This window comes from Tauraco erythrolophus, chromosome 12, assembly GCF_009769465.1.
Source record: "Tauraco erythrolophus isolate bTauEry1 chromosome 12, bTauEry1.pri, whole genome shotgun sequence".
In the NCBI taxonomy this organism is placed as follows: Eukaryota; Metazoa; Chordata; class Aves; order Musophagiformes; family Musophagidae; genus Tauraco; species Tauraco erythrolophus.
This window is the reverse complement of record NC_141476.1, coordinates 15,350,638-15,364,572: the sequence shown is the minus strand read 5'-3', so window position 1 is coordinate 15,364,572 and position 13,935 is coordinate 15,350,638. Positions and strand designations below refer to the sequence as shown.

Sequence of the window (13,935 nt, the reverse complement as noted above, 5' to 3'; positions counted from 1 at the left end):
GATTTTTTTCAAAAAATAACCCAGTTTCCCACATTCTCGTATGATGTAATTCTTGGTAATGCTCTTCTGTTTCCATTTCTTTTCCTACAAAATTCTGTGACTATCCACACTGTCTTTTACAGTTTTCTAGGGTCACCCTTATTAAGTTATACTGTCCATTTTAAGGTGGATTTTCCCCTTCTTCACATGACTGATTTCAACTCCAGTTTTGTCACTGACCATTGCTGATGATATTATCAACACCTGTGAATTTTAATAAACCAAAGTTCTACTACAGTAGATGATGTATGATGACAGGATTAAATAAGGATACCTTCCTCATATAATTTGTATTCAAAATAACAGGTAAGAATCAGTAGTTGCTTAGAAAGGGCAGACAGTGTAAGGACACAGTGAGACAGTACAGGTCAATGCAATAAGCAATTATCTGTCTCAGGTATGAAGGGTGGCATGTGAAAACACACAAATGCACGTTCAAGTCTTTCAAATCGTAGTGTCTGCTTCTACAGGGTTCCCACGCAAGTGTTCTTTGTCTGGGTCTTAAGAATCATGGAGTCCTTGCTTGTGCTTGGTGAAACTTAATGTCATGGAAGCATTTGGGCAATTCAGTATTTGCAGCTCTAACAGTGCTTCAAAGCGGTTATATTCACAAAACATGGTCTGTGAATAAATTTTCTAAATTAGAAAATTCAATAATGATTGAATGTTAAAAGGTCATGTTTTGCTCGTTTTGAGAGCTGTCAAGTGCAAGATACTATGTTAGGAATTTGTTGTGCATTGTTAAGCTTTTCTTTGCTACTTTTGCTGTAAACATGGTGTGTCTTGTGATGTGATTGCTTTGCGCCAAACTGCTGTTTCTTCTTATAGGAAAAGCGATTGGATGTATGTGAAAAAGAATCTATAGAATTACAAATGTCTGTAGGTTTCACCTGCTGGACGTTCTCCCACCAGTAACTATATACAAATTACAGCGAATTGCTCTGCTGTTCAATTTGATTAACAGGAATATTCATGCCAAAAGGGTATTGGTCTCATTTGCAGACACCTGCACACTAGAGATAGAGCAGCTTGGGACCGTTTCCAGCTGCAGTCTGCCAATGACATACAGTGCCTTTAGGTGAGGGGACAGAAAATTCTTTTCATTTCCAGCTTGTTTCACAGGGAATTTTCTGGTTTTGTTGTGACAGAAATAAAAATCAAAAGGTGACAAGTCACTAACTAGAGAGAGAATTTGTTTCTACGTGCTATGGTGAATCCAACATTTAGGAGGATATGTCTATATATATAAATAACTATTTAAAGACATTCACAGCTGATAACTGTCTGTCTTTGATCTTATTGCTTCTATTCTGAGTGAAATTGGGTTAATTATAAGGAAATTGTAGCTATTTTGTCAGATATATTAGCTTTTTTCTTTGTTTTTATCTAGTTTTCACATAACAGGGTTTTTTTTTTTTAGGTTAAATGATAATGTAGGAAAGCAAAGAATTTAGTATAATGTACTAAATCCCATTCTTTGATCTCATATATGTCGTTCTTTGACTTCCTGGAATAAAGAGAGAAGTGAAGATTAAAAATACTTTATCTGCACTGTGGGAGTAAAAACCCGAAACAGTAAGAAAGACTTACTAAATTAGTGGTGCCATTCGAGCTTTGCTGCAGTGGCAGAATTCAGTGCAAAAAGAAGAAGGGAGAATAAAAGGAAATAATCTCTTTTCTGTTCTGCAGATATTGAAGTTGATCGTTATTTATAATTGTCCTTTTTGTATCATCAGGAGATTTCGCATACAACTCAGTCATGCAAACAATACAGTATACACATTAAAGTTAATGTTTATCACAGTCATTATGACTAATGCTTACTTTGAAGTTAGTAATTTGTGGAGAAATTATTCAGACATACAATTTATTCTGCAAGGAATAATAAGATGTTTCCTACTGATGTTCTTGCTGCTTGACAGAAAGGTGTTTGACCTTTGTCCGCACCACTGTATTTTGTCAGATCAGATCTTTCCCTTAAGGATTAGTTGAAAGATGATCTAACCAGTTGGTAAATGCATGATCTTCAGCAGCATCGGTATCAGCAGGAGAAAGCTTAGAACACTCAGAAGCTTTTTCTCTGAAATTCATAAGACCATTTCACCTGCACTGAAGTCAGATTTTTTAGGAGGAAAACGGGATCACCCGAAATATTAGTTTACATTGCCTAGTTTTAGGTAAACCATTAAAATCCCTAAGGACTCTATACTAAGGGTTAACACAAGGAGCCTACAGGGCCATTCCATTTAAGGACTTTTACAGGACTTTTACCTTACATTTAAGGACCATTTTACAGAACATGATATTTTTTTTTAATTTATTTTTTTACAATAGTGTTCATTTAGTGGCACATAAATACTACAAGAGAATACACATTAGAACCAGTATGCTGATACAAGGAACGATATAACTTACAGAGCTTTCTAATGTCTTTTTGTTCTGTTGCAGCCAATGACCTCTGTATAATAATAAAGGCCTCAGTCCAATATTGTTAGGTTTATTCCAGAAAACTGTCAAAAAAAAACAACTAGTAAACTACCCAAGTCAGCTATGTGGTTGCATTCCATATGGGTTACATTTGTTGATTATTCTTCTTCTTTAATTTACTCTGCAGTAAATCAGTAGTATCCATTTATGTACCTGGAGTTACACTGACGTAAAACAGAAGACAGATTCATAGTATTAAATCTCAGTTTAAGGGGTTTGGATTATACTTCTGTTGACTGATGGAACAATTCTAACATTTTGTTTCTTGGATTAAGGCCTTAAAGCCTCAAAAATTCAGGAGCTACAGTGAACTGCAGGTTTCCTTTATAGGAAAGAAAAGTTTAATTTTTCTTCCCTCCTTCACCTTGTCCTTTTTGTGTTACAGTTCAGTTTAACTAAATGGAGATACAGTGAAAGCTAATTTTGCAATAATCTGGGTTTTTTTTATGTTCACGAAATTTTTACTGTGCATGAAATTTTAATAAGCTTAACTTCTGCAAACAGTTCTAGCTCTGAGATAGCTGAAAGAATTTTGAGACCTTTTCTTGTGAGTTCTTATAGGGAAGGAGTGAAGTGGGGTAAAATTTTCTTGGCCTGCTGAATAATGCAACGAGGGGAAAAGAGCAGAAGGTGATGAAGAAATCTGCCTAAGGCCAAAACCATTCCTCGAACTAGATTTCACAAGCATTGTAGTAAATAATGAGAAACTACAGAGTTGAAATTAACTCAGATCATCTAGAAATGCTCTCAATGATCTTCCAATAAATCAGTGTCTTAGCTACTGGCTATCAGCTCAAATTGGCTTTTTGGAAGCTTTAACTTTCAAGTTGTGCAGAGTAACAACAGAAAGCTTCTTCCAAAATAAAAAAAAAACCTAAGAGAAATGTAACTCTTTCTACTAAGTGAGTGAATCTTTATAGAGCCCAAGGAATTCAACTTGCAGTGCGAAGAGTCCAGAAAATGCTCTATGGCTTTTTTGTTAATGTAGCTATAAAATCTAGAACGGTGTAAAACTAGAACGGTGAGATACATTAGCTGCACAGTCATTATCAGGGTATGAAGGCAGAACTTGTTCCTCAAAACAGACCTAATGAACAAGAAGCAGCGGTACTAGCCAGATCTGTGGTACCAACCTACCCTATGTAAAAATAGTATAGAAAAGAGAAAGAACGTATTGTTAGGTTAGGAGTTTATCCAACTAAGAGATTTCACAATAATAAATGATGGAGCACTTTCTAACATTTTTTTTAAATTCTTTGTTTTATCATATATTTTTTAAGTAATGCTTGTAACAATTAGAGACTTAAACCAGCCCTCTGATCTTGTACCTCTCTGTTAGCTAATAAAATCAGTTACTTTGCTTATGCATACAAACCTGAAATGCATGTTCCTAATTTGGAGACATATGATGGCCACCTTGCTACTAGAGCAGAGTATTTTAGTATATTGTTAACTTCTTTCCAGAATACATTTTGGATGTTTGATTCTCAAATATTTATAAAAAGCCTGGACACATTTTCTTATAGAGATTCATTTGCTGGGTTTAGGGAGTATGCCTCCTTCCCTCACAAAGCAAAACAGTACTTTTACACATCTTTCCTGGGTTTCCAACTGTAGCTTTTATGCAGTATTTTTGCATGCAGTTTGTTCCTTCTTTTTCTTTATTCTTCATCTGAACTTTTACAGATGTGCCTTAAGATGGATCCATCCGTGGTTTGCCCTTTCAGAGGCAAATTGATAAACAAGAGAAAAGGCGATTCCCTTTGAAAAGCTGTTTGGAGCTTTTCCTTTAGTAGTTGTGCATAAGCTGCCTTTTCTGCTCTTTCTAGTGCCCTTGATCTATTATCATATCTGTGGATTTCTTCTTCTTAGCAAATAAAATTGTGCTAACACTTCCGTGCCTTTTTTCTTCCTTCAAAATGCATCCCCTATTGTTTGTCAGCTCAATCTTACGAGCGTATGGTATCTATCTCGTTATGCCCCCCAGCATACTGTTTCATTCAGAGCGGTTCTGGGCCATTGGTTACTGACATAGCCTTCAAGGTATTTTGTGCAAATGCAAAATTTGTATGAGAGTTTTGCTCATTCAGAAGTGATAAATAGGAAAAAAAGAATAAAATACAGTAATTATTGTGAATGCATTTGTTAGGTAACTAGCAAAGCAGACTGTTCCCTCTATAAAAATGTTAAATATTTTAATTCTAAAAGATAATTGGCTCCAGCACTTAGAGGCCTGTACTGGTTCCAGTCTTTGCATCAGATTTCTAGAATCAACTGGTTGATTTCTAAATATTTTTGGAAGGACTTGTTTCTAAGCAAGTAGGAAAGAGAGTAAGTCCAGTTAATTACAACCTCCCCTTCCCCAAACCCAGCTCCAATTTTCTTTGCTTTGACATTCCTAGAATCTTTTGCATCAGATTCATGTTCTTACAAGATCCATTTAGTCCTCTAGTTAAAAGCAGACAGATAACTTTTATTGGGTGTAACAGTCTTACTGATGAGATTCTCAGCGCTGATTTTTTCCCTATGCTTGATTCTTCTGGTCTTGTTCTTGCATGTTGAACTTCAGTCATTTGAAGTCAGTCCATACTTTCCCTATTTTTTACCCTGTGTTTATGTTTTAAACATTCCACAGTAGTTTTGCAAGTGCCTTGCTTTGTCCTGGTATTAGCCAAAGCTTTCCTTTTTCAGTTACAGGTTCATTGTTTTCATCATAAAGTAAAAAAATCAACTGCAACAAAAAGAAGCTTAAATAAAGATAATGGAAAGCAAAATCATATTGAATTAAATATTGTTAATAGACCTCATCAGTCCACTGATGACAGGGCAAGTTCTATACAGAATACAAATCTTTTTATCCTTCACACAAAATGATGTGTAAACCTTTTAATAGGTCAGTTTTGCCTTCATACCTGTAAATAGTGTCCTCTGCAAATAAGAAAATGTTTATTTCTACAGGAAACTGCTAGACATCAAGTAATTTACAATCTGTTTCTCCATTGCATGTTTTGTGGTCACAGTCCAAACTGTACTGATCTTGAAATGATGCTGTTTACATGTAAGAGAGTAAACGTCAGCAAAAGATTCTTCTCCCTTATTAAATGCATGTTCCACAAGGTTAAACAGAATGTCTGGTATGAATTGTGCTTAATACAAACTTTCAAAGCTAGATCCTAAAAACCTTTCATCATGATAGATTGCTTCTCTCCTGTTAGATTGTGAATTCTAACTGCAGCAAGGGACGAAGGATTCTCAGATTTCTAAGTTGTACCTCTAAGATGGATGGATTGATTATGAGAGTAAGGGAGAGGGACAAAGAGTAAGGGAATGGAATGAGAGTCTTGTTACACCCTCCGCTTCTTCTGGCAGAGCAATGCTCTGGACACACCGAAGAAATGATACTCTGTGAAAAAAGATGGAGAAAAGAGTGGTTTGGGGTAATTCAGCTATACAGGTTCTTACAGACATTCTCTTTGGATGGAGCATGTTGGATCATTACAAATTAGACTATAGAAAACTACATCTGTTTTAGAGGTACAATCAATTTTAAAACAATCAGAATAACATGCTAAAAATCACAAACATAATTAGTAAATCTAAGTTTTAGAAGAAATTCTGGCTTGCTTTACACGTTCATTAAGTCAAATACACTTTCATCCTTCCTCAGAAAGTGGTTATCTTTAGATTCTATGGATACATAGAGCAAGTAAGATTTAATACACAGCAGGATCAAAACCCCACTGAACTAATTGCAAGATTCTCAGTGACTCTAATAAATATTAGGTAAGGCTCTTGTTTGGTTTTGGTTTTGGTTTGAGGCCAGTATGGATTTTATCGTGAGAGAAAGAGGATGCGTGTCTAGCTTTTAGGAGGATTTATGATTAAGAAATGATTTTTAATTTCTAGAAGGACTGTCAAAGATTTTGCCCTTTTTCCAAATGTGAAAGGATATTTCTGTGAGAATAGATGAATAAATGAATGAACATGGATATATACACCTATTTTCTGAGGTTGATTATTTTTCTGCTTCCCTCTCTCCCTCTCCTGTTCAGAACAAGTCTTCGCAGTACAAAGACCTTGCCTTTGTGTTTTTTTTTTTTAATTTGAAATACATGTATAATTTTTTTTTTCAGCTCTTGTTTTACTACAGTGCTGTTACTTTTCTCTTACTAGAACTATTTCTCTAGGAAGGGTTCTCATATCTCATTTAGAAATAATTAGCATTAGTAATAATTAAAAAGACACTATTTGTTCTTCTAGAGGTGGTATAAATGCTAATAAATACTTAAAAGTATTAAGAGTATATAAGGCGAAAGCCTAACTATATAATCTGATATCATTTTACATGGATGAGAACAAGAATCCTACAAGTATGTTGCATGTCATGTTATGTGTAATGATGTTCAGTTTTAGAAATTTATTTTCCTTTTGATATTATGAGTTGAAGTGCAACACAGCTAGTTGTCTCCATAACTTGAAGAAGGTCAACCTCAAAACATAAAACTTAATAATCCAACAATCAAATAGCCATAACATTTTGTTTTAATTATTCTGCCATTGGTAGCAATGTAATACTGTTGATGTCATTTTTAGAAACTGTTATTTTCAGTGTTTTCTTCATGAGATAAAAAGACATAATATGAAGATTTTAATGTTAATTGTGTCACTTAGAATTACATGATGTGTATCTTACAACCATTAGGTTTATTTGAAGTTGTCTGTATTTAGAAAAATATTCCAATTCCATGCATGAATGTTTGCACAGTTTTTGATTAGGAAGTAAATATCTACTATACAACAGAAAAGAGAAAATTATATCAATAATTTCTATAGGGAAATCTAAATATAGTAATGTTTATACATAATGTATGTTTGTATGTATACAGAGTTAACCATGGACTTCTATTTTGAACTAACGGATTTTTCCTTATTGCTATAATAATGAAAACAGAACTCACTCTCTTTAAACACACATGTATGAGGCCAAAATTTTGTTCATGGTGTGTAGAGTGTTCATGGAGTGTCTGATTTCATGAATCAGTTCTGCTACTTCCATCTTTAGTCAGGTGGATTTTTTGTACAATTAGGAAGAGTTAGAAAACAAATCCCTTTTCTTCACTGTATCCTTGCAAGGAACGCCCTGTGCTCTGATCTTTCTCTTCAATCTATCCGTTATTTTAGGCTGCAGCAAAATTTACACATTTCCATCTCGATCCTTAAGTCTGCTTTTCTACATCAGAAAATCCTCCCAGGTTTCCCCTGGTGCTTACAGGTCTGCAGGCTCCAGTCCCTGCCTTGCCTGGCAGTACTGCAACAGCCTCTTCCTACTAAGCAGATGTGTGGAGGAAAGTTCCCAGCCCTTTGGAGGGCTCCACCTAACCCAACCTGCAACAACCAGGAGATGGGAAATGGCCAGGGCTCCTCCCTGCACCTCAGCCTCAGTCATTTTAACAAAACACGTATTACCCAGGTGGTAAAGTAGGAGCATGTAAAACAGATGTATGCCCTGTCGTGTATCATCTTCAGAGACAAACCACCAGAGCGAGCAAGAGACACTAAGGGAAAACAAACAGGAACAGGAGGTACTTTGGTGTGGTTGGAGCTGAACAAAGACACCAAAATGGCATCGTTTACCATAGGTGCAAGTAGAACAGACAGACCCGCAGTGCTTTTTGAGGGTCAGGGAAAGATCACATAGTTACTGCGAAACTGCCTCTTGGCAGTGCGTAAAGCAAACCACAGGAATCAGAGGTACCCGCTGGGTTTTACACAGAGACAGGCAGTTTTTAGACTATGCAATAAAGGGTCAGAACAGAGGACTATTACTATTATTGTTAGGAAAATTATTTGTTTCCTATGGCCTCCCAGAAGGAGTAATGTCAGACAAACGTCCATAGTTTATTTCAAAGGAATTTGTAGCAATTATTAAACTGAATTGCTGACATATAGGGGCTTGTAATAGCCAAGTTTCAAATCAGCAACAGAATGAAGATTTGTCTGGCTGCAACAAAGACAGATTTATTATTTTTTTTTAAGGAAAAGACTGTGAACCTGGATTTTGAAGCTTAGGTGAAAAGTGACAAGAATGCTAGCCCAAGAAAAAGTGTAATGGAATGTAAATCTCATCTGCTGACACTGTTATTCTTAATCAAGGCTTTGACTAATACTATTTCAGAGCATTGAGATATTCTGGATTTTATAAAGGCTGTAAATGGGATTGATGAACTGAATTCAGCAACAGATAATATGGAACTCTGATTTGTAAACTCTTATTAATGTGTTCTTTCAAATAACCTCAGTAAAAGCAATAGGGATAATTTCATATACAAAAGTGTGTAGCATCTAGTTTGTGTGGTAATTATTGATAGGAAATCCTCATTTGCATTCCATCTGACTGTAATTCCCTCACATGGCAAAACTTGTCCAAAGCATATGTATCTGAAGGGACGTGCTCAAATAGAAGTAAACTCAAGTTCTGAGAACAAGTAGTCAAAACGACATCACAGAGTGCTAGTATTTGTGAAAGGATTCAACTTCAAGTCCCAAGAGAGCGCTCTGTGTGTGCATGCGTTTGTTTTTGTGTTTGTTTAGGTTTTTAATGTTCTCCCCTACCTGCACCCCCCCCAACCCCCCTCCTTCCTTGAACCTGTCTCCACTGTATGTGGACTACAATCTTTCTAATTTAGTTTTAATATTGTCTCTGGAAGTAAGTATTTCTTGCAATATACTTCTGTAGAAGCAATGATACTTCTGTACCTAACATTGCGTATGTTGCCTTACATGCCTTGACTGTACTTGAAGTGTGTTTTGTAGAATGTGGCATACAAATGATCTCTTTATGAAAACATATGAATTTTCTATGTGTAGTGGGGCTTGGGCAAACCGTAGATTTCTTTAGTATTTATTCCAAAGGTGGAAATTTGGACATCAGTCTTTACTGCACCTGTCTTTATCTGTCAGATCTGAAAGGATGCTTGTAGTTTTTACATGTACTTACCAAGAAGATGACATTAAAAAAAAAACAAAGAAAAAACCTCAACAAAACAACAACAAAAAAAAACAGTGTTATAGAGAAAGCCAGTTTCGGTGTTACAATAGGAAATTAAAAAAATCATATTGCAACTATTGAAAAAAATATTGAAAAAAGAAAATCTTCGACTTATCAAAGTACTTAACCAAGTTGAAGACTAATAAGTAGATAAACATTCAGAAGATCTTTAAACGGCTCTAAGTAATGCTCTAACCTGTTATATAGGATTTAACTCTTGTATTTACAGTTCATCAGGTATCTGCAATTTCTGCAGCAACCCTTGTATATAATTCTATATGATCAATTATTTAAACAACAGGCTTTTAAAGAAACATATATAGGTTATACTTCAATGTGATCATGGCTTGTATTTTGCTATTGGATCATTCAAGTTTTAGAATGAAGGAATTTTACTTGCAGCAATTCTGAAAACAGAAATCATGGCTGGTTGCTTTCAGTATTTGTGAATTAGAGACATATACTAATGTGAACATTAGCTTTCAGCAGAGTACTGTATGGAATTTTTTTCTGTTTTAATTCAGAGCAAGGACAAAAGGTCAGTCAGAAACTCAGTGGAGATCTTGAAGGTCTTTTTACATTTGGTATTGATTCACCTGCCTGTTTCTGTGTTCAGCTGATGCCTATAAAGAAACAATCGTATTGGAAAAATTTTCTAAGAAGGTGAATTTAGCACAAGGCTAAATTGCTGTGTATGGTGAATTTCTCTACAAGTATGAAAGAGAACAAGTCAGAAAAAGGAAAAACTGTATTGTGCTTATAATAGTTTTGATTTCTGAGTTCCTCTCTACTACCTACAATGGGTTTTCTTCTTCCTAAAGTGAAAAGAGAATCCATTTTTCAGCTCTTGACAAATTTTTGATATGAAATGGAGTCTACTGCCTGCTCTCCATGCCTTTTTATGTGAGTTATTGCTTAAATACTGTGCATAAAACCAGATATGGCTAATCTTGTCTAAGAACATCTGTGTGATATAAATATGCATATATACATAAACTCTTACCTTTTGTTTGCATATATATACATATAATCATACTTATGTTTACAGTACAGAAATATATTGTTATATGCATACATTATTGTATATTATGCATATATGATAATATGTTTACATAAGCAGTAACTTTCTATTACCATTTTGTTTTTCTTTCCTGTGTCACAGAGAATAGAACCTTCTACTTTCACATGATAAACTGCTCTTAACATCAATTTCATTAATAATAAGCATAGGTTTAGATGTTTACAAACCAAGAATGGCTGGTTTTAAAACTAAAACTATATTTATGTTGAATTATATTTGTGTACAGGAAGATGGAACCACTTCACAGTTTAAGTGTGATACCATATCTGATGAGAAAACAGTCCCTCTCTTAGTATTGTGGTATTTAACAAATTGCATGGTGCTTTTGTGATACCTAGCAGAGCAGCTGTCAAATAATAAACCGAGTTAATAAGTTCTCAATAAGTTGAATCATTTGGCAATATAAACTTAGTTTCTCTAGATTTTTTCCTTTATACTTTGTTTTATATTATCTTTGTGATTTTATGAATACAACAGCTAAAGCAGCTGTTCAAATTAATTTAATGTATAATTACTTGTTCTGTTTTGTTGTTTTCCAGCTCCCTCAGGCTCAAAAGGTAAAATATTTTAATCAAATCTTAGTCATTCAAAGTAGTCACCAGTCCTTCATGTTTCCATGGTGGTGTGAGTATGGTACAGTAGTGATCAGTGAAATAGTTCACTGTAATGAGGGCTCTGGAGTTGAGCAGCAAGAAGAGTGGCTGACATCAAGACCAGCTGAGGTACTTACAGTGAGCAGCTCTTCAAACATAAGAGCTATTTTAACTTGATAGTATATAGTAGCCTACAACTTTAAAAAAACAGGGAGGCTATTTTATCAACAATTTGATGTACTAGTAAGGATTAAAAAAAAAATCACCTGATTACTCCATGTGAAATCTCGAGATCATTTTGTCTGTGTTGTAGAGGCTGTAGAATCCATGGTACAGCTGGTACCCTTTCACTGCTCCCCACTGTATCTGCCAACACACCTTTGAACACATCCAACATTTGACTTCTCTAACTGGTTGCATACAGTTTTCATATAGTATGCTCTTGACCTTAAATAACTTCTGCATCGATATGGTATGTTACCAGAGTCAACACTGCACATCAGGATAGCACAATGATTGTGGCAAACTCAAAGAATTGCTTGATGCCTGTTGCATCGTCCTTGTATATTTCGCAAATTTAATTAATGCTTCCAGAAAACAGAAAATCTAGATGCTGTTTTGTGGTTTGCAGTGAAAAATATTAAAATGAAGAAATTAATGGAATATACTGGGAAATAGCCATACTCACTTGTCCGAGTCATGCTTATTGTGCTAGGTAAAGCACCTTTCATAAGAAATGTCATAGCAATTAATCAGTTAAACGTCACTGTTTTTAATAGTCTTGGAGGATAATTAAAGTTCAGCTTTTAATGAAAGCTATAGGTTAAGTGGCCTTCAATGAATAGCTTTTGCAGAATGTGAGGGCATTCACAGAACTCAAAATTTTAAAATGGTTAATTAATGTATTTCATCCTCTTTTTAGTTTAAAAAGCAAGAAATAGGAGCATGGAAGCTTTTATTTTTATACTATGTATATTTGAAACTTCCTTGCTTGTGGAGCTCAGAAAAATTCTATTTCAAATCTGCAGGTAATAGGCTATTTGTCTGTATGTCCATGGGTTGTTCTTGTCTTTTGATAGTTGCAGAGCCTACCAAATGTGACATGATAACAAAAATGGTTGCTTTTTTGGTTTTTATTTTTTCTTTACTTCTGGAAATAGATGATTTAAATAAGTCTTTTGTTTACAGCTTCCTGGAAAAGCAAAAGGACTAAAAAACTGGCTAGACTGGCTAACTTTGGCATTTTCATGTTCAGTTACGTGCCTAAAAGGTTATGCCAAATACTTCTCTTAACAGTTTGCAGAAAGAAAAGACTGAGTAAGGTTATAATAGGCTGGTGCAGAAAGATATAACCAGTCAGATTGTTTATCAAATTGTGTCACATGGTGCTATATTGTATGTTCTGATGTCCACAATTCTGAGCTACTAAATAATGTTCTGGTACAAATTACTCAAGTTTGAAGTTAGTGAAAAAGCACACAGTTTCCATGGAAGATCAAAAATGCCTATTTCAGTGTGTTTACCCTTGAGCAAGCTAATGCAGAAGTGAAGCCACATATTTTTTTGTATGCATGCATAATGTCTAGTTGACTGTATGCTCCTTTCATGCAGAGAAAGAGGAAAGGGGTAGAAAGGAGGGAATGGGATGGGAAGGGAGGACAGGTATAAGTAATCCACAAAGACTTGACAGCTTCAGGTAAGAAATAAGCCTTTTCATAAGCATGGCCTGATAGCTTATGAACAAAACAAGAGAATATCTCACTATCTGCAAGGTGAGGGGAAGCAGCACAGGGCTGATGCATAGCTTTATGAATGGCTTAATCACCAGTGTACGTGTTTGCCATATGTTGTCTGAACTTGTGCTGCATTTTTGTTGGAATCTATATATCATCTTGCAAATGTTTTCTCTATAAACATTTCAAACAGTCACACCTCTCTATTCTTTGAGTGATCTGAAAGAAAAATGTGGTGTTCCAAGTTTACCTTTACTATTTTATATCTGTTATAAATACTTGGTCATCTTGATGAAATGAGTTATGTCTCTTATGTGAAACACTTTGGCTATGGTCCTCTCAGTGTTAGTCAATGTTCTATGTTGATTAGCTATTGATTTTGAAGACCTGCAGGTTCTCAACTCTCTACGGCAGTTAAGTAACAATTAAAACCTGTTACTGTTATGCTACCTCCTCTAAATCAAATTGGTGCAATTTCAGAGCTGGAGTGCAGGTGAAATGAAGTATGAGGAGTTTAAGGTGGATGTCTGTTGCACCATGATATTTGTCTTGAAAAGGTCTTTGTGATACATCCTATACTTAAAATAGAAAAGACCACAAAAACAAACAAACAAAAAACCCACCATAATTTCAGGTGACAGAGATGCCTAATTAATACAGTTATGTAACTTTCAGAAGAAAATACATCTTGGAAGAGCTAATGCATGTAAAAGAAAGAGCCAATATGCAGACAAATGGAAGAAATTAACATGAATTTTGTATGTCCTCTATGTTACTTTTCTGCACGTTTTTAGGTAACCGTCTCACAGGGCTGTGAAAATAGTAATAAAACAAACTAATAACTCGAATTTACCAATTTTCAGACTTTTTCAGTTTAGGTTCCAAAATGACCTTTATATTTGAAGCACTTTTGCAAAGCAGCTTTTGTATTCATTGATGAACAAATGCTGTTCT

General features: G+C 35.0%; 1 protein-coding gene across 3 annotated transcripts in view; it reads left to right on the top strand.

Moving 5' to 3' along the window:
• The window catches only part of CACNA2D3 (calcium voltage-gated channel auxiliary subunit alpha2delta 3), a 445,975-nt gene that overhangs the window by 300,538 nt on the left and 131,502 nt on the right, over window positions 1–13,935 (top strand). For 2 of the 3 annotated variants that reach the window (XM_086618881.1, XM_086618879.1), the window contains exon 14: window positions 11,195–11,212. The exons of the other annotated variant lie outside the window; for it this stretch is intronic. In XM_086618881.1, coding sequence (XP_086475007.1) covers window positions 11,195–11,212 — 18 coding nt within the window. The remainder of the gene's footprint in view (window positions 1–11,194; window positions 11,213–13,935) is intronic. 3 annotated transcript variants of the gene reach the window in all.